This window comes from Alternaria hordeiaustralica, assembly GCF_023758085.1.
Source record: "Alternaria hordeiaustralica strain BMP 2776 chromosome Unknown scaffold_11, whole genome shotgun sequence".
NCBI classification, from domain to species: Eukaryota; Fungi; Ascomycota; class Dothideomycetes; order Pleosporales; family Pleosporaceae; genus Alternaria; species Alternaria hordeiaustralica.
The window spans coordinates 981426-1001051 of record NW_026056783.1 but is presented as its reverse complement, the minus strand read 5'-3'; the positions used below and the strand labels follow the sequence as shown (position 1 = coordinate 1001051).

Here is a 19626-nt window from a genome sequence, read left to right as displayed (position 1 = left end):
AGACCTTCGGGGTTTCGAAGCAAAAGAAGGATGCAGTATTGTTCTGCCTGTAGTGAATACTCGATCGCCCCCTGCTCTCCACACAGCCCTAATACCGACACTCTGATAGGCTGGCAGTGCCGAGGGTCAGAACGATTGATCTAGGTGGCGATGATTGCATTGCACAGTGGAGAAAAGCTTGAAAAGCATTGTGTGGCTTATATATGCCCTGAAGGTCGATGCTGATTGATGAACGCCGTCGGTGACCGTCGGTGGCCGAAAATGATGTACGTCCTCATACTATCAGGTAACCTAAAGCCCCAAATGTGGCCGCTAAGCCCACCAATCCTACACCGACCAGCTGCTCAGCCGCACTCTTGTCATCAGTGGGGCAAGAAGACCCAGGCTCTCGCGTCTGCTTGCAGTGAAGAGAAGTCATAGACGAGAAAATATCGGCAGCTGCGGCTGAGTCGAACTTGACCTGGCAAGGAGTTGGAGCTGGAGTGGTGGATGCCATAGATGCACAAGTCTTTCCATCATAATCCTCCCAGGTGATGAAATCAGGGACCGCCAGAGTATCGTCTACGTTGATAACAATCGCTTCGCTGTTTGTGCAATTTTGATTCGTCGTAGCGGGCACAGGATCCACGACTTTTCCTGAATTGTTGATAGTAAACATTGTGATGCGACTCGTCCCATTGCCGGTGATACCATCGCCGAGGAAGGCAAGAGAGTCCTCGGTACAGGTATTCCATCTCACTTGCCATGCGATCCTCCACCTGCCCTCTTTGTTGAAGCTGGTGAAGACTTTCAGCTCTCGATAAGGGTCGCTGCTGGAGTAGTTGGCCCATCTCAGGTCATAAAAGGTGGGGTAGCTGTGGACCTGGCTATCCAGGTCGAGGAATTCGATGGTCATCTGCGGATTCAGGAATGGCGCTAGCTCGGTATTCTGGATAGCGATTATGACTGGAAAGATTTCTGTAGGAGCATAGGTCTCATTACGAGGGAAGATAAGATCCAGCTCCATCGCGCCGCGGGCAGCGTTGGCAGCTCCCATGCAGGCGGCGAGGAGTAAGGCAATCTGCATGCTGATGCCAAGCATGGATGGCAGGAGGGTAATGGCGAGATGGAGTTGAGAGTGCTGCAGTATCGGAGAGATGGAGAGGGAACGTCATGACGGGAAAATATCAAAGGAGGATCAGGCTACAAACGGAAGAATGCATATAGTGAGTTGGGTGGCACAGTGATTATGCACGTGCATGTCTCTTACGCTAACGAGCCGTGCGAAGACGTTGGCGGTTAAGCTATCTTGGCGGCTCCTTGGCACCGGGTCCTTCACTCGCGTTGGACTAGCCTTCGAAGCCCTCCTCCTTTGTTTAGCACCTCCGCATCCGGAGCGTTTCTCAAGTGGTCTAAACAGTATTGCGATAATACCGAATAAAACGAGCCGCCTAAGGTTTCTATAGTTCGTGTCGCATTTGCTGCGTACATGCTTTTCGAACTTTACAAGTAAATAGCTCCTACCTAGACAATATTCTGCTGTCCTTCTGGTGCACGGTCTAATGGTGACCGCAACACACGCCAGTTGTACCATTGGTGAGAGATTGGAGAACACTGAGCATTATGTATCTTACATGTAGATGAGTAAGTAGATCGCTGGCATCCTGGATGCTTCGGCCTATGATTTGGTTGTATCCGCATGAAGAAGTCGCTGACTGTGTGGCGAACTCGCCTGTGAAGAAAGGAAAGCGCTCTCTGGAGAAAGGAAGCCACTTTCACGGTACCCACAGACCCCAGCTTTAGAGAGGTGACCCCGAATGGAAACACCACACCCACGTGCAGCAACAGTATAGACACCAAACTTGAGCAAAACTTCACGCATAAGAGTCTCTCCAGGTCCCAGACTGCATCTGCAGTAAGCTTGCTGCGCAGTGCAACTCAAGGAACTTCAACAACGAGATTGTCTGCCCAGTCGTCCACCTGATCTTCTTTATTCCTCACTCTACTTCCCTTGTCCCTTTGCTTCCTCGTCTTACTATCGCGTGTACCTTCTCTTACAACCTCCTCTAGTATTTCTCTCCCTTCGTCATCCTCGCTAATCAGCTTCGCAGCGAGACTGAAAAGCACAAGTAGCGTCCACGCAGCATCGTTCCCGCAATCGTGCAACTTTGTAGGTATCATACCGACCAGGCGACATAGCTTTTGAAGCGATACATTCCATCCAGGATCGTCAGCCTTGTACATCTCGCGAGCAAGCTTCTGCGTGTCGATGATCGCGGTCACGGTGGCTATGTCAGTTATGCTGATACCCGCCTTGTTCAACGAGAGAAGATCCGAAGGGATGTCGTGGCCAACAAGAATAATCGGCAGTCGCTGTTCGTTTGAGTCATTGACTTTCGATAAGTCATACAAAGGTAGCTTGCGCGCATTACAGCACGGCTCCCTATCTCCATTGACGTAGTGAGAAAAGATGTGGTTGAGGACGGCAGCGCGCTCGCTCCATCGCACATCGTGCACTTGGCCATGGAACAAGGCCTGCAATTGCTTTCTATTTACGCCTACTCGGCCGTACCGGAAGTCGAAAGTCTCTGTGTGGAGGGGCGGGTGAGTATGGTCCATCGGTGTTGAGAAGTGTGAAGTTGTGAGACTCCTCGTGTCGAGTGTGGATGCGCCGATAGCGCTGAAGCGCTTGGGGTTTCCGTGTGCGATATCGAAGGAAATGAATACGGGGTGTGCGTGAGAATTGGGGTTGTCGTGGTTGCTTGCCAAAAGCTGCTGGAACAGGCAGCGCACTTCTTCAAGTGAGATTGGGGGAGGAAACATGACTTTGAGAGTACTGATACTTGCTGTTACGGTCAATTCGGATGAGCTGGGATTGACTGTTGGGCAAACAATTGAGATGGACATCAATTACAATATATACTCTCCTTTGACTCACCACCTTTGTTTCAAAGACTCATCGCCGTACCGTGGATGTACATAGAGACGAACCAGCTCAGAATTTGTTAGCAAATTATAGTCATCGCCTACCTAACCACCCAAAGTACTATTAAAGTTATTGCAATCGGATCATTACGAGACGAGCGCGCAAACAAGAAGATGACTCACCACTTGGCCGCAGCCATACTTTGGTTCCCTTACCCTGGCTCTGTGGTAACCATGGGCGGGCGACAAACCAATCACGGCTTGCGCACTTCGCATTTGGAAAGTGACTCTCATTTGAGTCATGTGTAGAAAGTGCAAATGTACAAAGACAGACAACCTCGATAATTCCGTGTCTTACTACGACACAACACCTTTCGATTGAGATTATCTCTGATATCATATCCATCATAAGGGTCATAAGCCCATACCGAATAAAAACGCCATCTATCCATATGTGCTCATAAAAGCTACTTTTCTCCACCCGGTACACACTCACGGCACTCGAGCAAGATTTACTGAGCAGTCGGCGCAGCATTGTTGGAGACCTTTCCGTTCGTGATCTTAGGACCAACAACGGCCTCCTCAAGCGCACGCTTAACATCGGCAACAAGATCCGCCTCATCCTCAACACCACAGCTGATGCGGACGAGATCGTCAAAGACGCCGGCTGCCTCGCGCTGCTCCTTGGGGATACCGCCGTGTGTCATGGCGCTGGGTACCTCGACGAGCGATTCAACTCCACCCAGCGACTCAGCCAGTGTGAAGATCTTGGTCGCTTGGCAGAAACGCTCTGCAGCTGCGTGACCGCCCTGGATACGGAAGGAAAGCATGCCGCCACCCATTCCGTCACGGTGCTGCTTCAGCGCAATGTGGTGTTGTGGGTGGGAGGGAAGACCGGGGTAGTTGACGGAAACGACGTGTGATGAGGCCTCGAGAGCCTTTGCGACGCCCGTAGCGTTCTTGGTTGCTTCCCTCGCGCGGAGATGCAGGGTCTTGAGACCGCGGTGTGCGAGCCAGCAGTCGAAGGCCGAGGGAACGGCACCGATGGCGTTCTGCAGGAAAGACAGACGCTCATACAGCTCGTCGGAGTTGAAGGCCGCGGCGCCCATGACGACGTCAGAGTGGCCGTTGATGTACTTTGTGACGGAGTGCACCACGATATCCGCGCCGTGGTCCAGCGGGTTCTGAACGTACGGGCTCATGAAGGTGTTGTCCACAACCACCATGATGCCATGCTGATGCGCAATCGTGGAGATCTTGCGGATGTCCACAAGCGTCAGCGTGGGGTTCGACGGCGACTCAATCCAGATGAGCTTCGTGTTGGGGCGGATGAGCTCGGCGATGTCGATCTCGATGCTCGGGCTGAAGGTGACTTTGACATCGTGCGTCAGGGCGACCTTGGTGAAGTAGCGGTGCGTTCCGCCGTAGACGTCTGAGACGGACACGACGTGTGAGCCTGCGGCGAGCGATTGCAGGATGTTGGCTGTGGTGGCGGAACCGGACGAGAACGCGAGCGCATAGCGGGCGTGTTCGAGGGCTGCGACTGCCTTTTCAAAGTTGTCTCTGCGGGCGCATTAGTTTTGAATATCTGAATGGTGTCGCGCATGCGTACCGGTTTGGGTTCGAGGAGCGCGAGTACTCATACTCGCCTATGGGCTTTCCAACGGCGGTTTGCGCGAATGTTGTCGAGAGGGAAATCTGATTGGATTAGCCGTGTGTTTGTGAGACATGCGCCTAAAATACTTACGGCTTCAATGACAGCTCCGGTGACGGGGTCATGAGGGCTTCCGGCATGCACGGCGAGGGTGCCGAATCCGTGGACTGGTGACGGCGCGCGTGGCGGGGTGTCGATAGGGTGGTCGGGGAGCGTCATCTTGATCTTCTGAGTACTCTTTGAACGGCGGGCGGAGTTGACGTGGTGGTACGAAGGAACTTGAACCTCGAAATGCAGCGAGAGCACAAACTTCTATCTGAATTTCAGGCCCTCCGAGGTGTTGACGCCTATAGGTAAATTATTGTTCTAGCGACAAATCCTAGCGCGCTTTCTATCGGTGGTGCATGTGCGGTTGACCGTGATGGCGCGAATGCAGAATAATTCTTTCTTGCAGAATTTCCTGTCAAAGTGGAGATGGAAAGCAAAGGAGAACCATCTTCATGGCTCCTGCCATCTTATACCCAACAGGCCGCGTTGGACGTCTGACATTTCTCAGCAGCAGATTAATCAGGCGGCGTTTGCTCAAACCGTGGCATACACAGCTCGGCCCAAAGCGCGCGTTGGTTTCGTGAGCAAGCGGAGATGGTGTCATAGTATTCTCCGACCCGCCTTGTGACGGCCTTGGCAGCTTTTCGATTACACATCGCGCTGCGAGTGCTACCAAGTCCAGCAGGTTGTTCGGGCGAGATGCTTTATAGAGTTTTTGGATACGTAAGCACAATTTGACGTTGGCGCTCAATGGCAAGTGATTTGCATCGTAATCTGATTGAAGTGGAGAGAGGTCTATGAAGGGCGCAAACGTCTATGGGTATCTTGGGGGTATAATGGTGATGCTTAGTATGCATCCTCCTCTGGCCGGCTCTTAAGCTTCACATATCCACTTATACCTTTCTTTCGCGCTGTCTGCTCGCTATGGGAGATATGTCCCGTCTGTGATGGTGACGACTTTCCGTTCCTCGTAGTCGACGTGAGGTAGCTACGCCCATCGTCGAGGCCGGTGTTACCTCGCCGTTTCTCACCAACAAGGATAGGGTCTTCCGCGATCAAGTTCTCCATGTCTTCCCATTCTTTCTGGTTCAACACGTCCCATTCTTGCGCCTGCTGCTCAGCCAACAGATATCCCCTCAGCTCGTCGATAATCTTAGTTGGCGACAAGCCCCATCCGCTGATGTACTGTGCGTTCTCGGCCATGCCTAGGAAGGAATGTGAAGTAGCGTGTGAAAGCTGCCCAAAGCCTACGGGTGACTTGCGGAGGATCGATCTGGAAGACCTGGAAGTGGTGATATCTTTGTCCATTGGATTCTCGAGGCGTTGTGGATTGTATGTTTCTTGCGTGATCAGTAGTCGGAACAGATTGCGACCGATCGAACAAGTATCCTCCCACTGTTTGAAGCTGTCTTTCATGCCCTGGGTTCGACATAGCCAAGCCACATTGTACGCAAGCAGAGACACGCCTTCAATAAAGGACGAGTATGCAGGAGGATCTTCGGCGCAGAGGTGACTCAAAGGGCGGTCGACGAATAACGCGCGCGGCTTCGGAAGATGGATACGCGTCTCAAGCGTTCGGGACGCTTCCGGACTGGCGCTGGACGAATGTGAGGGTGTCGAGCCAGGGAAAGGTACTTTCTTGCCCTGGTAAGAGGATGCCGGACTGAAGATTGTAGGTTGGGGATAATCGGCGTGGGGGAGTGTGATTTCGGCTGGAAGGCGGATGCCCAGGTAGGCAGCGACTCGAACGACGAGCTGGGCCACGGCAGCCAGTGAGGCAGATAGGCCATCAGGCGTCACATCTGTTTCAAAGTTAGCATATCAACTCGACAGGTGCGGTTTAAGACATACCATTCAGATCTCGAAGATCGTATATCCGCAAACGCGTGCCAGGCCCAATATTGTAGACTTCTTTGATACCGCCGTCCCTTGTCTTTCGCCGCTGCATCTTAAGTCCCGCGAGCCTCGCAGCAGTCGTGCACAGCTGCATGCGCAGATCTATGGTATCGTGGTGCATCTTGTCCGCGTTGTAGTCCGACCGCTTGACCCTCTGCTGCACCTTGTCCAACTCGTTCGCCCGCCGCGATTCGATGCCGTATGTGGCGGACGAGAGGTCTGACTTGCGTTGCGCGTTCGCCGCTCGCTTCGCTTCAAGCTGCTTCCTGGTATCCTCCATCTGCCGTCGGAGCTGGTCGGCATGCTCCGATATCATGCCTAGTCGGTCCTGTATCTCTGCCGTTTCTGCTTTCGTCCGCTCCCAGTTAAGATTGTTCGTACACTCTTGCCTGTCGACCAAGAGCCCGCCTTTCGAGTCGGTGAGAGAAACATGCTGGATGGCCTTGTCTTCCGAGCCGTTTATGATAGCTGTGACGTGTTTCGCGACGGCATCGCGGTCTATCAGCGTCTTTGCGAGTTGGATGCGGGGCTGTTCGAGGTATGAGCGCGCGCAGGTCATGCAGTGGAGAGGCTGGCTCAGACTGCCGTCTCTCCCGCAGATGTCGCACTCCATGATGAGTAGAGGTTATGTTATGTGATGTCGCCTGCAGAAATGCCGTGGAGTGGTAGGTCTGGAAGGTGCAGCGAGACCATGGTGGTAGTGATTCGTCGAGGCGGTTGGCGAGTGCCTATGTAGCCATGGGATCCGTCAGTGGGATTTTCGGTGAATGTCTAGGCTCCGTGAGTGTTAGCGCTCTCCTCTGTCGTGAAGCATAAGCAAGGCATCCAGAGGCTGGTGGTTGAAGAGGTTGTGTGATGGAGGCGGTACTCAGGCAGAGGCGCGAATTCGCGAGTCAGACGCTCCTTCCAACGTCATGCCGCGACTGACCAATTCGGATCGCGCTAACGCACGTGGTATGTGTGAGTGAACCTCAATCTACCTTTTCGAGTACTGCGATCGATCTGATAGAACTGATATTTCGCGTCGAATGTCTTTCTGATGACGATGAGACGCGCTCGCGATCACTCTACTTACCTACAGCACTGACCAAAGGCATCGCAAATGAGCAGGACTCCGGACCACGAACCCGAATCATCCCTCCCCTCTCACATCTCGTCGACATACCCCTCTTCTCCTCCACTACTGACCCAGTTGACAAATACCACCGCAATGGATACTGCCCCGGCTGCCAAATCAGAGCCGCCACCCAGTCAAGAGGCTCAGACTGTACGACCGCCAATGAGACGCATGCATTCAGATGAAACAGAGCGGCCATCTTCAGCACAGCGCACAAAAGACGAGGTCGACGACGAAGCAAATGCGGCCGCTGAGCAACAGTCAGAAGATGAAGAGAGTGACCCCGCAGAAAAAATTGTCGATTTTGATTGGAAAGACCTAGAGGCGCGGTACCACGATGCCATGAAGACATGCCACAACCAAGAGGACCTACTAATGCAAGAGTGGGACAATCTCATGAATGTACAGCTGCCTCTTCGCTACTTCTGCCCGAGTTACTGATGAAGTTGTTAGTACTTCCGCATCTGGGCCTCGTCAGGGAATGAGCACGAGACCGAGCGGACCTACGCAAGGTAAACATGCATTCTACAAGTCGCGGGACCTACTAACGACGTGCCCCAGACTTCGCACCCGCTCGACATATGTTCAGCACGAGGAAGCGGAATTGGAGCAAAAGCGGAATCATTGTATGCTAGCCTTTACTTCATTTCATGCTTTTTGACTAACATGCCGCAGACATCAATGTAGTCAAAGCCTTCGAGAGTGCGCTCAACCTCCTCAAAGCCAGTGGCCTCGGTCGTTGATGCTCATCAACCTAGGCGCTATCTACCTTGCTCATCATCCGCCGCAATCGGAAGTCTCACAGCGTCTCGCTGGCCCTGATAGCTCGTCGCCAACCCCGCGGCAATTGGTGCGGTTGTCTAGCCTTTCAATGTGCACTTCATCAAGGATGCACCTGATGCGCTGTTCCGTCATGTAGGATGCCGTCAGTACCGAAGTGGCCATGTTGAGAAGGATCAGTCGCATTGAACGGAACCAGATCGATATACATCAGTTGAAAGACATTCATTGCCAGGTGTCTGCTCTATCTAAAACCCTAAATCAACCGCTCAAGATTCTATATCAAATGCACCGCCTTTTGCCGAAGGTCTATACATGGTGCCCGTGCCTTCCATGTATGCGCTAAACAATGAGACGCCCATGCCCTTTCATGCGAGTTATTCCAGAAATGGTCCAAATATGGTCCAAGTTTGTGATGGTGATGTTGTGGTGCGTGTTTCGTCTATAGAAGAGGGTTGGAGCGGTACTCGGGGACGACGCCGTTTGTTTGCGACTTCTCAGCCTGGTTCTCCGTCTCGAGCTCGTTGCCGACGCTGTCGTCTTGCTCGGCGAGCCACTTCTCCGCCTCGAGAGCGGCAACACAGCCGGATCCTGCACTGGTGATGGCCTGGCGGTACCGCTTGTCCTGGACGTCACCAGCCGCGAAGACGCCCTCGACGCTTGTGAGACCCTCTCCGGGCTTGGTGATCAGGTAACCGTCCTCGTCCATGTCGAGCTGACCCTTAAAGAGCTCGGTAGCGGGGTCGTGGCCGACGGCGTAGAAGAGACCCTTTGCGTCGAGGGTCTGCTCCTCCTTTGTGACGTTGTTCTTGACCACTAGTTGTGTCATCAGACCGTTCTTCTTGTCCTCGCCCTTGATCTCGCTCGCGCTGGTGTTGTACATGATCTCGATCTTGGGGTGCGTTGTCAACCGGCGGGCGTTCGTTCGGCTCGCGCGGAGCTGGTCCCTTCGTACGAGTACGGTAACCTTTGACGCCTTCTTCGTGAGGTATAGAGCCTCCTCTACTGCCGAGTCACCGCCTCCGATTACGACCAATGGCTGGTCACGGAACATGGGAAGGGAACCGTCGCATACAGCGCATGCGGAGACACCGTTGCCCCAGTACTTATCTTCGCCCTTGAGATCTAATCTCCTGGCCTTTGCGCCGGTCGCGATGATCAAAGCATCAGCAGTGTGTATCTCCTCCTCAATCTCCTCCTCGTCGCCCATGGGGTGTAACCAGTACTTGAAGGGGCGCGCTTTCAGGTCGACCTTTGCGACGGTCTGGGAGATGATTTCGGTGCCGCAGGCTTCGGATTGTTCGCGCATTTGCTCCTGTATGCTGTTAGTACCAGTTGGCGCATAACCATCGCGTGCTGTTACTGACCATGAGCTTGCCGCCTCCGATCTTGACGAAACCGGGGAAGTTCTCGACTTCGTCTGTTGTGGTCAATTGACCACCTGCGGCGATGCCGAGAGCCATGAAACCCTCGTACATGACGGCTACAAGCGATTAGCATGTCGTCGACGTGATGGCGACGCGGTGTCTTACGGTTCAGGTCCGCTCGTGCGGCATAGATAGCTGCGGTGTGGCCTGCTGGCCCCGAGCTGTGTTTATTAGCATTATTCTCGAAATCGACTCTGTCGCGCCATTGATCGCAGAACATACCCAATAACTGCATGTTGTTAGCATTATTCATGCCAGGATTTTCCAGGATGCCACTTACTGACTAGTTTTGAATGCATGTTTCGCGACTGTACTTTTGCAAAGGTTGAAGCAGTCGAAAGCCCCGCTACAGGTGAGACGCGCTGATTATGCGATGCCGCGGCAGCGATGGGGACGGAGAATAAGGATAGGTTGCGGGGGGAGGAGGCCCTTCGGAAGATTGATGCGAACACTTTGGCGGCGTGTGCGAAAGTTTCGCGTGTCGCGTGCAAGATGTGGTTGCGGGCGTGTGGGTCGTGTGTGGAGGGTGGGATGCGATGTCGAGACTTAACAACGGGGTACGGGCGGTGCAGATGGTGCCTTATGTGAGAGGGACTAAGTGACGGAGAAGGAGCTGGAAAAACGCTTTTGACGTTGCCGCAGCGGGTTTGCGATTAGTGGGCGTCGTCTTCTAGCTTCGGAGGTTCCGCGATATTTGGGGGATGACGGCGAGCCGAGGCGTGGTGGGGTTTTCAAGATGCAGATCGTGCTCAACTATGGGTCGCAGTCAATATATATGCAATGCGGTATCAAAATGAGGGCAGCACGTCTGGAGGTAGTAAGGAAGAGAGCAAGCACACCTTATTTGCAAATGCAACACATGTCAGACGTTGGGAGATTTCTGCTTGGAAAGAAAAAAGTCGGCTGCTTGCTGTCGATCTACGCCATCGCCGGCCGGGCTGTCATTCTTAGAAATCGACCTGTACTAGACCCACGTTCCACGCAGCCCACCCATCTTGCCCATCTCGCGTTTAATGTCCGGTGCTGACATGCTTGACTCAAGGCGACTTCTGTATCACAAGCCTCGGCAAAGTTCACCAGGAGCCCCGTCCGAAATGTCGCGACTTCGTCCGGTGCTGAGGCGTAGTCTGGGGGCGACTGTTAGGATGATTACAGTTCATGCACGTTCTGGAGTCGCACGCGTCGCGCTTCACTTTCTGTCTTTGTATATCGGCCCCGCGCTTGGGAGTGAGCACTACGAGTCCATTGTGGGCGTCTAACGCTGCTATCTAATCCTCCGCGCCTGGACGCTTCCTGAGGTTCTCCACATTGTAGAGCATATCCCGGACTGCTTTGTCATCTGCAAGTCGGTCGTCACCGCTTTGCTCGAAACTCTTCAATGTCTCTGCGAGCTCTGCATCAGCGTGCCATGTACCGTCTTGTTGTCTTGCGAAGTATTGCAGTCTTGGTGCCTGTTCGACATGTTAGCTATCATCCAAGAGATGCTTCTGAGGAAGCTTACCGTGTCTTCCCGAACTTCGGTGGTTGAGCCTGGCTTCTGGATGTTGTCTATCGACACAGCCAACTTGAAAGGACCAGTAGACGTGCGGATGATGGCAAGGTCCAGTGCGTTGCCGTCCAGTGGAACGGCATAGCCTGGTATGGATGCACCTAGTCCGAAGCTGAACAACGCTGGTACTCCCTCACATGCTACAACTACTACCTCGGCCTATAAAGAGTCAGAGGATGGATAAACAAAGTCAAAATCTTCATAATACTTACACCGTCCTTGCTTGGTAAATTCCATATTCCAGAAACGGCAACCTTGTACGTTGCCACATTTACTCCTGCTGGGATCATGCCACGCTCCTGGAGATGAGTGAAGGCAAGATCACGGATGGCCAACTTTTCCTTCAAGAGGTAGTTCTGCCAGTCCCATACAAACAAGTGATCGTCGCCACCGCCAGACACAAGTAGGCCAGACTGTGTGAGGCAAAGCCTGCTCACAAACGCTTCGTGGCCGAAGCAGAATCCCTCTATGACGTGTGCTTGCGGTGGGCCTCGTGATATTCTGATGTGCTCGTCCCGGTCTGCTGTCATGATATAGCCCCGTCTGTCTACCTGAGCATAGACGACATCTGTGAGCATGGAAACGTGGCCTAGGAGCAGCTCGTGCTTGAATCGCATAGTCTCCTTGGGCTTCGCCGGGCCTTTCGCTTTCCGTTTCAGCTGCTCTTCGAGAGTCTTTCGATTCCTCCCAGAGTGAACGGTGAGAGTAGTAGCGGAGGGGATCCATTCTTTCTCATCGGCCTCTTCAGTTGCTGGTGCCTCGGGCAACTCTTCTTCCTTGTCGTCGTCAGGCGAAGGGAGAAGCGGTAATGCATAGACATCGCCAAACTTGTCTGCACACAATATGGTTGCATCGTCAGACGTGAGAGTGATTGAGCAAGGCCGTCTTGACATGCACCTTGATCATGTCAATTTTCGAAACTCTCAATACCGTGCGCCTCTTACCTCTCACTCAACTGGTGCAGCTGGCTCTGAGCATCGATCTGAAAGACGCGAACACATTTATCTTCGCCAGTGATGCCAACCAAGTATTGTCCATCGTTTGAGAGGATGAGACTGGCGAAATTCGACTTTTGCTCTTTCGGTTGTTCCAATTTGATGCGTTTTCCTGGTCGCTCTTCGGAGTCGCCCTCCTGCTGATCCTGCTCATATTAGCGATGCGCAACGACTTTGACCACCAATCCAACGCCACAACATTAACAAATCACAATAAGTACGCCATCACTCACTTCGATTTGGGCGTCTTGCTGTGGCCATGTCGTCACTGACCCGCGGCTGGATTGAACTACAATCTTGGAGCCGCTCGCAGCAAACACAGTCCAGTCATCTGAAGACTCGGAGCTTCGCGCTACAATGCACTGGTACGGAACAGTCATGATGTCTGCGTTGGACACTGCCTCGTGGAGTTGATGGTACTTTTCTGTGAGGCCCCAAATGCGCTAGCGCGTTAGGCGAGCAGGGGCCACCCACAGCAGACAACCTCGATTTTCGCCGGCCGAACTTTCCCTCTCTTCCTCAAACCATCAACAACACCAAACTAAGACCTTAAACATCCCTTTGGGTCGCAGAACACAATGGGGGGCAAGAAAGAAACCAAGGCCGCTTACTTCGAGAAGCTCGAGCAGCTCCTCAAGGAGTACAAGAGCATCTTCATCGTCACCGTCGACAATGTCTCGTCCCAGCAGATGCACGAGATCCGCCAGTCGCTCCGCGGCGAAGGTGTCGTTCTCATGGGAAAGAACACCATGGTCCGCCGTGCTCTGAAGGGTCTCATCAACGACTCTCCCGAGTACGAGCGTCTCCTTCCCCACGTCAAGGGTACGTCTTCCAACTCACGCGACGCTCGCGCACAGCATTGACACTAGTACAGGCAACGTCGGTTTCGTCTTCACCAACGCCGACCTCAAGGAGACCCGTGACAAGATCCTCGCCAACCGTGTCGCTGCTCCCGCTCGTGCCGGTGCCGTCGCCCCCGGCGATGTCTACATTCCCGCCGGAAACACGTAAGAACACGTCTTGCGCACACATCATACAAATAACTGACACATGGCAGTGGTATGGAACCCGGAAAGACCTCTTTCTTCCAGGCTCTCGGTGTCCCCACCAAGATTGCCCGTGGTACCATCGAAATTACCTCCGACTTGAAGCTCATCGAGGCCGGTAACAAGGTCGGTGCCTCCGAGGCTACCCTGCTCAACTTGTTGAACATCTCGCCCTTCACCTACGGTATGGGTATCTACCAGATCTACGACAACGGCCAGACCTTCGAGGCTTCCGTCCTGGACATTGAGGAGTCCCAGCTGCTCAAGGCTTTCTCCTCTGCCATCAGCACCATTGCCGCCATCTCTCTGGCCTCTGGCTTCCCCACCCTGCCCTCCGTCATGCACTCCGTTGTCAACTCCTACAAGAAGGTCATCTCTGTCGCCATTGAGACCGACTACGAGTGGGAGGAGATCGCCGAGCTCAAGGACCGCATCGCCAACCCCGACAAGTACGCCTCCGCTGGCCCTGCCGTCGGTGCTACCTCCGGTGGTGGTGACGCCCCTGCCGCTAAGGAGGAGGCCAAGGAAGAGGAGAAGGAGGAGTCTGAGGATGACGACATGGGCTTCGGTCTCTTCGACTAAGCTACTCACGTTTGCGATGACATTTCTTGAGAGATATCGGCATGACTACGGTCTGTCGAAGCATGTCTTCATGATATAGACAGTCAACGACAATACGATCAGATGAACTCATTCAGACACCATGCCGTGATGCTCACAAAGCATCTGCGTCAGTACAATCTCAGGTAAGCCTATCCCCTTCTCATCTCGCGCTGCTATGATTATTTTCTTTTTAACCCTGAGATTCCTCGGTGAGGATCAAAATACAACAACAACACTCTAATTTTTTAATGAGCAACCTGTCTTTCAAGTCACTCGTTCGTTACCATGGCAAGGCTCGAGACTGACTCTCCAACAGATATACCACTAGCCTGTGCACCTCAATATGCTGTGAAGAGGTGATGCGCACCATCTGAATGCAGCTCAGACAGCCTTTGCAGGATGACCCGCCCTTTCTAGGTCTATCCGCACCCAAAAGCACCTCCAGAGCGGCTTTCCTCCTAAGCTTCGACAAACGCTTTCACTTTGCGCATTGCCCAAGTATACGTCCGCGTGTGACCATGCATTCCCGTCGTCGTCTACTGCTAACCCTGGGGCATACTGTCGAAACAGCTTCGCTGCAACGGCCTTTGCTATTCCCTTTCCTCGATATGCTTCTTCTGTATGTAGCGTAACAAGAGAACCGTCTAAACCGAGGAATGTCCACGCTACTGCTGTGTCTGTCTCTTCTTCAAAAACACCCACACTCTTTAGTGATATGAGTGTCTTTGTCGTCCTTGGAATAGACGTCCTGGCTTTGACGACATCGATATCCTGCTCGCGCATTTCACCCCACCGTAATCCCTTGGGTAGCTCTCGCGTCTCTGGAAGATCAGAAAGCTTGAACAAGAACTTGTTCAGCTCGGCATCAGGGCCTGGAAGTTCGGTGCGTAAGACTCCTGCTTCGCGGAGTATCTCAACCACGTCGCGATGGCACGCCCCTAGCGTAACAACTTTGGGCATGAGGAGATGTCGCATGTATGTCCCCGGGGATGATCCGTATGCGCCAGATGCTGGTGGGGTTGGGTAGTCTTTCTCGTGTTGCTTTGCCAGGTCCAGAGCAGGTAGATTATCGGAACGCATTGGTGGAGTAGGAAGTGTAGCCATATATTCTAGTAATGCCAATATCGCCTTCTTGCTCTCTTGACGAAACTCTGGTGTTGCATTCGAGTGATGTGGCTGTTCTGCATTACTAAACATCCAAAGTTCGGTCTCTGGGCGCATGGAGCGGTCGAGGTACGCTGCTACCCAGCATTCTGGGATCTCTGTGGCTGACGGTGAGAATGTGGCGAGTATGTGGGCGTGTTCGGTTCGGTTTGGGTGCTGGATTCTGTAGACCAGGTTGACACTGTAGGGTAGGGCGGTTTTCAGGGCCCGCCGTAAGATGGGGGATGAGGCGGGGTGCTCGTGGACTTGCATACTCGGCTTTTCCAGCAGGAAGGGATGAGATGGTACTGTCGCAAACGAGGATCACAGCTGAGATGGTAAGAGAGTCAAATGTCTTTTGGGTGGGCTTTATTATGACGAAGTCTTCGTGTTATGTACCTTCCCTGTTGGGAATGATGGATGACTAAGATCTGGCTCTTCAACGCGAAGCTTCTCAAGCTTCACCAAGCTTCCTCCGTTCATATCCTACACCAGACCCATGTCAACATGCCAGCTATGAGCATGATGTCTGCAATCCGTCACTCCAATCCGACCAAAATAGGTCGCAACGCTCAAAGCCTCAAGGGAAAAGAGGTATAAAAATCAAAAAGATCGTACTCGCGAATGTTCCAAACCTTCCTGATATAAATCCTCAATTTGACCTCGGAGCCGACTAGCGCCTCCACATCCCGCTTCGTCTTCTTCGCCAATCTGAGTATCTTGTCAAACCCACCTGCCTTGTACCGGTTATGCCCGCAAATCAGCTCCAGACTATCGAGACTTGGGAAGAACTCCAGTCCGTTGGTCAGACCTTCCTTCAATCCACGGTTTAAACCCCAATCCTCTTCAACATGAAGACGCACTTTCCGCACGACAGCGAGTCGGGATGCCAGCGAGCGGAGCCAGGTCTGTCGCCCGAGTAGTTCGTCGTACCTGAATGTGTTGAGGCTGAAGGGGAGGTAGCGGGTTTCTTCGTAGATCTGGCGGCTTACGAAAAGTAAGGAGAATGTATGTGTTTGTTTACCCGGATGACGCGTGTGGTCGTTTTCGATACCGGGGCCGTATACATCGTTGTCGGGATGAGTGGGGCGGATGTGCGTGACGCAGGGTCGGGGGATCTGGTGGTATTTCGAAGGTGTACGGTCTTTGAGGTGGATTGATCGGTGGCCGAATAGGATTTCGTATACGTGATTTCTGAGTTCGGCGGGGAGACGGAGGAAGGGGGAGGTTTGTTGGTTTTGGGTTGTTCTATGATGTGTTAGTGGATACTGTCGGTGCAATGCGAGTCTGTTTCTCTATCCGAGCCGAGGATTGTTATCGAGGCTTCACCTACACCTTCAGCGTCTCGTCGCGGGGTGTGGTGTCCAGTAACCCATCGTCTAGTAGGCGTAACGAGTTGTCGGTATGTTTTTCAGGGTTGCGGTATGTGTTTCCAATGTCGGATTCATCAAAAAGCTTTCTAATGTACTTTAGGGCATTCATGGTCGAGATTGAAGATTACCGGGGAATACGATCTGGTTGAGTAGTTCAGTCGATACTGGTGTAGTCGTTCAAGGGCATTGGATCCACTGCAAGAGACAGTAGCTGAAGATCCGTACTGTTGTGGCAGTGGCAGTGGTTTTCCGGATCACGCAATCACATTCTCATATAACGGTGCAGATATATGCTGCCTATGAGTTTCTGACAGCTGCACGGCCACTCACAGCCACAACGTGAGTTACTTTCATTGATTTAGGTTAAGGGTTCCATTAGACATGCAGGGTTAGGCAGTGGCTTTGAAGAAGAGAGAGAAACGATGCACATCGCCCGAAGGAACCGCAGTAGGTTATTTATCCGGCATTGCGTACCAATGGTGCATGTCACACCGCGTTCGATCCGTTATTCGATCCCGAACTCTTCTTCTAGTATTCGCGATTCTGGAAGTACTGATCGAGATTGTAATATTTGGTACCTTCTGTTTCCATCGCTTTCTCGAGCTCTGCCATACATGCTGCTTTCTGATAGACTTCCAGATCAGGCCATCCATGTTTGTGATATATGGACTGTAAAAACTCTGCAAAACCTTCAGGAATTCGGTCGTGGTCAGTGTATCGCTTCGTCCAGATTTGAATGACGCGATGACTGCTATGCGGGATGAAGTTCAGCTTTATATAGTGATTCTTCAACATGGCGAAGAAGTGGCGGACCGGCCAGCAGGGTCCCCACTCCACGTCCATCGCGTCATCGTCATCATCATCGTCGTCCTCGAAATCAACAGACCCATCGTTCTCGTCGGCACTACCGTCGTCGGATGTCGGAGGCGTTTCGTTTTCGCTGTTGTCGTCTGAAGCTTCGACATCATCCTCTTCCTCCTGTACAACAACGACGCTTCTGTCTTGTTCCTCCTTTACTTCCCCCTCCAAAGGATACACCAGACGTGATGGCTGAGGATCGCACGCCTTGATAATCTCCTCCGGGCAGTCCATCCAATATACCAGCCCAGTTCTGACGTCCAACAGCATCACATATTCGCTGATGTTGAGAGCGTACGTAAGACCGATGCAGTATTTGGGAATCATGCCGCCGAACTGGTCTTCATGGCTCTCCGTCTCGATTAGTAGATCCTCTCTCTCTGCGTCCTCCTGCTCCTTCAGCTCGTCCACTGCCTTCGTCCAGGCGTGGAACCGGGTGCCTGGCAAACAGTGCGGCCGTGCTGTGTAAGGCTGGTCATCAGGAAACGGCAGATGGCGTAGCAGATTTATGACTTCTGGATCCTTGCCTAGACGATCCGCGACTTCGGGAGTCATGTTGGGCCAACCGCCGGGAGGTGGGTAGATGATGGACGCGGGCACATCCATGAACATCTTTCCTAAGAAGTCGTAGAAGTCGCGAATCGTGGCGATGCACTCATCGCGCGAGTAGATTGGCTCCATTGTGGCGGATGAGATTTAGGTGGCAGTAATCAGCTTAGTTGACAAGAGAAGCCAGACCATTATATGTACTTCCTAGGTAGGTATGCAGCCGTGCCGCCTTCATGCAGATGCCAAGCGCGTTGAAACTATTACGAGTGCACCTTATACGAGAATTAACTGCACGGGCCTAGAGCCTACATAGACGTTGGGTCACTTAGTTTACATGTGTTTATGTTGATGCAGGCTGCAAACCTGTTCGGATTTTTCCCAAGTTGACGTGAGTGGGCGTAGGCCGCACGAACAACTTCGCGTGTGGCCTCTACACTCTGGACGACATACATGACTGCACAGCATCCTTTTAGAAGGGTCGATATGAAGTTTATCTGGACACAAGGAAGCATCGAAGTGCTCATACAGTCTGCTTTATATGTCCGCGGCTAACAAAGAAACAATCATCCGCTTACTGAAAGTGCCTTTTGAGTAATGGGACTGAACAGTCTTTCTGTCGAAACATGCTGGTCGAGTTCGGACTTTTTCGCTGGCATGTTGACACAGCATCCATCATTCTGCAGCGAGGCGCGACGCCTGTAATTTGCGATCTTTTGGAGATGGGGAGAGAAGAGATGCATGTACTGATATTCCTTTGTTCTGAATACACCCGCGGCCTTTTGTGATGCGGATGTAGGCAGCTTTTAGGAGCAACAGCCGAGATAGGAACATTCGTGAGCTTATTGGGGTTTTCAGTCTGCGGACACGAGACCATTTTCTAAATTTTTGATAATAGTGTGAGTGAAGGAATGAGACCAATGGAGGATGCACGAGGTTTGCGACTTCTGTAAATCCTAAGGGAGATTTGACAGCTCCATGTGTTCAAGTTTATATAGTTTTGAGACAGCAGAGGGAAGACTCATGCAAGAGCGACCTTGATCTTTTGATGGAAGCAGACAGAACAACAGATGTTTTGAAGTTGAAAGCAGAGGCGCAAAGACGCACATGGCCCAACTTGCGGAAAGCTTTGGAAAAACTCATGGGTCCCAGCCTTGCATGTTTTAGGAGTAAAGGCTCTGGAGAAGATAGTTAGAAGGAAGAAGCTCCATACCAACAGCCGTAGCTTTTATACCATCGCTAGGCTCAGGAACTCGAGCCAGACAGCATGAAATGCTGGGGCGGTAGTTTCTGACAAAAAGACGGCAAACACATGGCATCCTTTTACGTATCTTTCTGGCCAGGAGGACGAACATGCTGGGTTCCGTTGCCCGTTTCGAGAAGACGAGCAAAGCCAACATGCATATTGCTAACTTGTTTCTAGAACACACCCAGAACAGAGACATGCGTAAATGCTGGTATAGTTTTGTGACATAGCCAGAGTATATCTTCATTTCGGGAAATGAGGAACATGTCATTGCAAATGATGTTCGAAGTTTTGGTAACACTCAGCAGGCAACTCGACGAGACATGAACAGAATCAGCACGAGTTTGGAGTTTCGCTGTACAAGTGTAACCATGAATATATCTTCCAGATTATTTTGGACTTTTCGAGGAATAGACCGACACGGTCATAGGAAGCTCTCGC

The 19626-nt window shown here is 52.3% G+C and overlaps 10 protein-coding genes across 10 annotated transcripts; 2 read left to right on the top strand and 8 right to left on the bottom strand.

Annotated features, from left to right (window-relative positions):
* Window positions 1-274: 274 nt before the first annotated feature.
* J4E84_006263 (uncharacterized protein) lies at window positions 275-1081 on the bottom strand (the record flags this gene model as incomplete). Its single annotated transcript, XM_049388854.1, has 1 exon — window positions 275-1081. One exon carries the CDS (start codon window positions 1079-1081, stop codon window positions 275-277), a length of 807 nt encoding a protein of 268 aa, XP_049243753.1.
* Window positions 1082-1917: 836 nt separating this feature from the next.
* Window positions 1918-2598, bottom strand: J4E84_006262 (uncharacterized protein; the record flags this gene model as incomplete). The annotated part of the gene is made up of 1 exon (XM_049388853.1): window positions 1918-2598. The coding sequence occupies one exon, from the start codon at window positions 2596-2598 to the stop codon at window positions 1918-1920; it is 681 nt and encodes a 226-aa protein (XP_049243752.1).
* Window positions 2599-3416: 818 nt separating this feature from the next.
* On the bottom strand, window positions 3417-4777 carry CYS3 (cystathionine gamma-lyase cys3; the record flags this gene model as incomplete). Its single annotated transcript, XM_049388852.1, has 3 exons — window positions 3417-4467; window positions 4517-4602; window positions 4652-4777. 3 exons carry the CDS (start codon window positions 4775-4777, stop codon window positions 3417-3419), a joined length of 1263 nt encoding a protein of 420 aa, XP_049243751.1.
* Window positions 4778-5452: 675 nt separating this feature from the next.
* Window positions 5453-7115, bottom strand: J4E84_006260 (uncharacterized protein; the record flags this gene model as incomplete). The annotated part of the gene is made up of 2 exons (XM_049388851.1): window positions 5453-6408; window positions 6458-7115. The coding sequence occupies 2 exons, from the start codon at window positions 7113-7115 to the stop codon at window positions 5453-5455; spliced, it is 1614 nt and encodes a 537-aa protein (XP_049243750.1).
* Window positions 7116-7712: 597 nt separating this feature from the next.
* On the top strand, window positions 7713-8135 carry J4E84_006259 (uncharacterized protein; the record flags this gene model as incomplete). Its single annotated transcript, XM_049388850.1, has 2 exons — window positions 7713-8021; window positions 8073-8135. The coding sequence occupies 2 exons, from the start codon at window positions 7713-7715 to the stop codon at window positions 8133-8135; spliced, it is 372 nt and encodes a 123-aa protein (XP_049243749.1).
* Window positions 8136-8841: 706 nt separating this feature from the next.
* CYS9 (Thioredoxin reductase) lies at window positions 8842-10125 on the bottom strand (the record flags this gene model as incomplete). The annotated part of the gene is made up of 5 exons (XM_049388849.1): window positions 8842-9714; window positions 9767-9882; window positions 9932-9987; window positions 10049-10055; window positions 10107-10125. The coding sequence occupies 5 exons, from the start codon at window positions 10123-10125 to the stop codon at window positions 8842-8844; spliced, it is 1071 nt and encodes a 356-aa protein (XP_049243748.1).
* A 969-nt stretch (window positions 10126-11094) lies between these two features.
* J4E84_006257 (uncharacterized protein) lies at window positions 11095-12750 on the bottom strand (the record flags this gene model as incomplete). The annotated part of the gene is made up of 5 exons (XM_049388848.1): window positions 11095-11277; window positions 11328-11534; window positions 11588-12207; window positions 12327-12516; window positions 12604-12750. The coding sequence occupies 5 exons, from the start codon at window positions 12748-12750 to the stop codon at window positions 11095-11097; spliced, it is 1347 nt and encodes a 448-aa protein (XP_049243747.1).
* Window positions 12751-12948: 198 nt separating this feature from the next.
* Window positions 12949-13998, top strand: J4E84_006256 (uncharacterized protein; the record flags this gene model as incomplete). The annotated part of the gene is made up of 3 exons (XM_049388847.1): window positions 12949-13192; window positions 13245-13377; window positions 13428-13998. 3 exons carry the CDS (start codon window positions 12949-12951, stop codon window positions 13996-13998), a joined length of 948 nt encoding a protein of 315 aa, XP_049243746.1.
* A 402-nt stretch (window positions 13999-14400) lies between these two features.
* On the bottom strand, window positions 14401-16644 carry J4E84_006255 (uncharacterized protein; the record flags this gene model as incomplete). The annotated part of the gene is made up of 3 exons (XM_049388846.1): window positions 14401-15436; window positions 15781-16410; window positions 16496-16644. The coding sequence occupies 3 exons, from the start codon at window positions 16642-16644 to the stop codon at window positions 14401-14403; spliced, it is 1815 nt and encodes a 604-aa protein (XP_049243745.1).
* Window positions 16645-17063: 419 nt separating this feature from the next.
* Window positions 17064-18074, bottom strand: J4E84_006254 (uncharacterized protein; the record flags this gene model as incomplete). Its single annotated transcript, XM_049388845.1, has 1 exon — window positions 17064-18074. One exon carries the CDS (start codon window positions 18072-18074, stop codon window positions 17064-17066), a length of 1011 nt encoding a protein of 336 aa, XP_049243744.1.
* Window positions 18075-19626: the final 1552 nt, after the last annotated feature.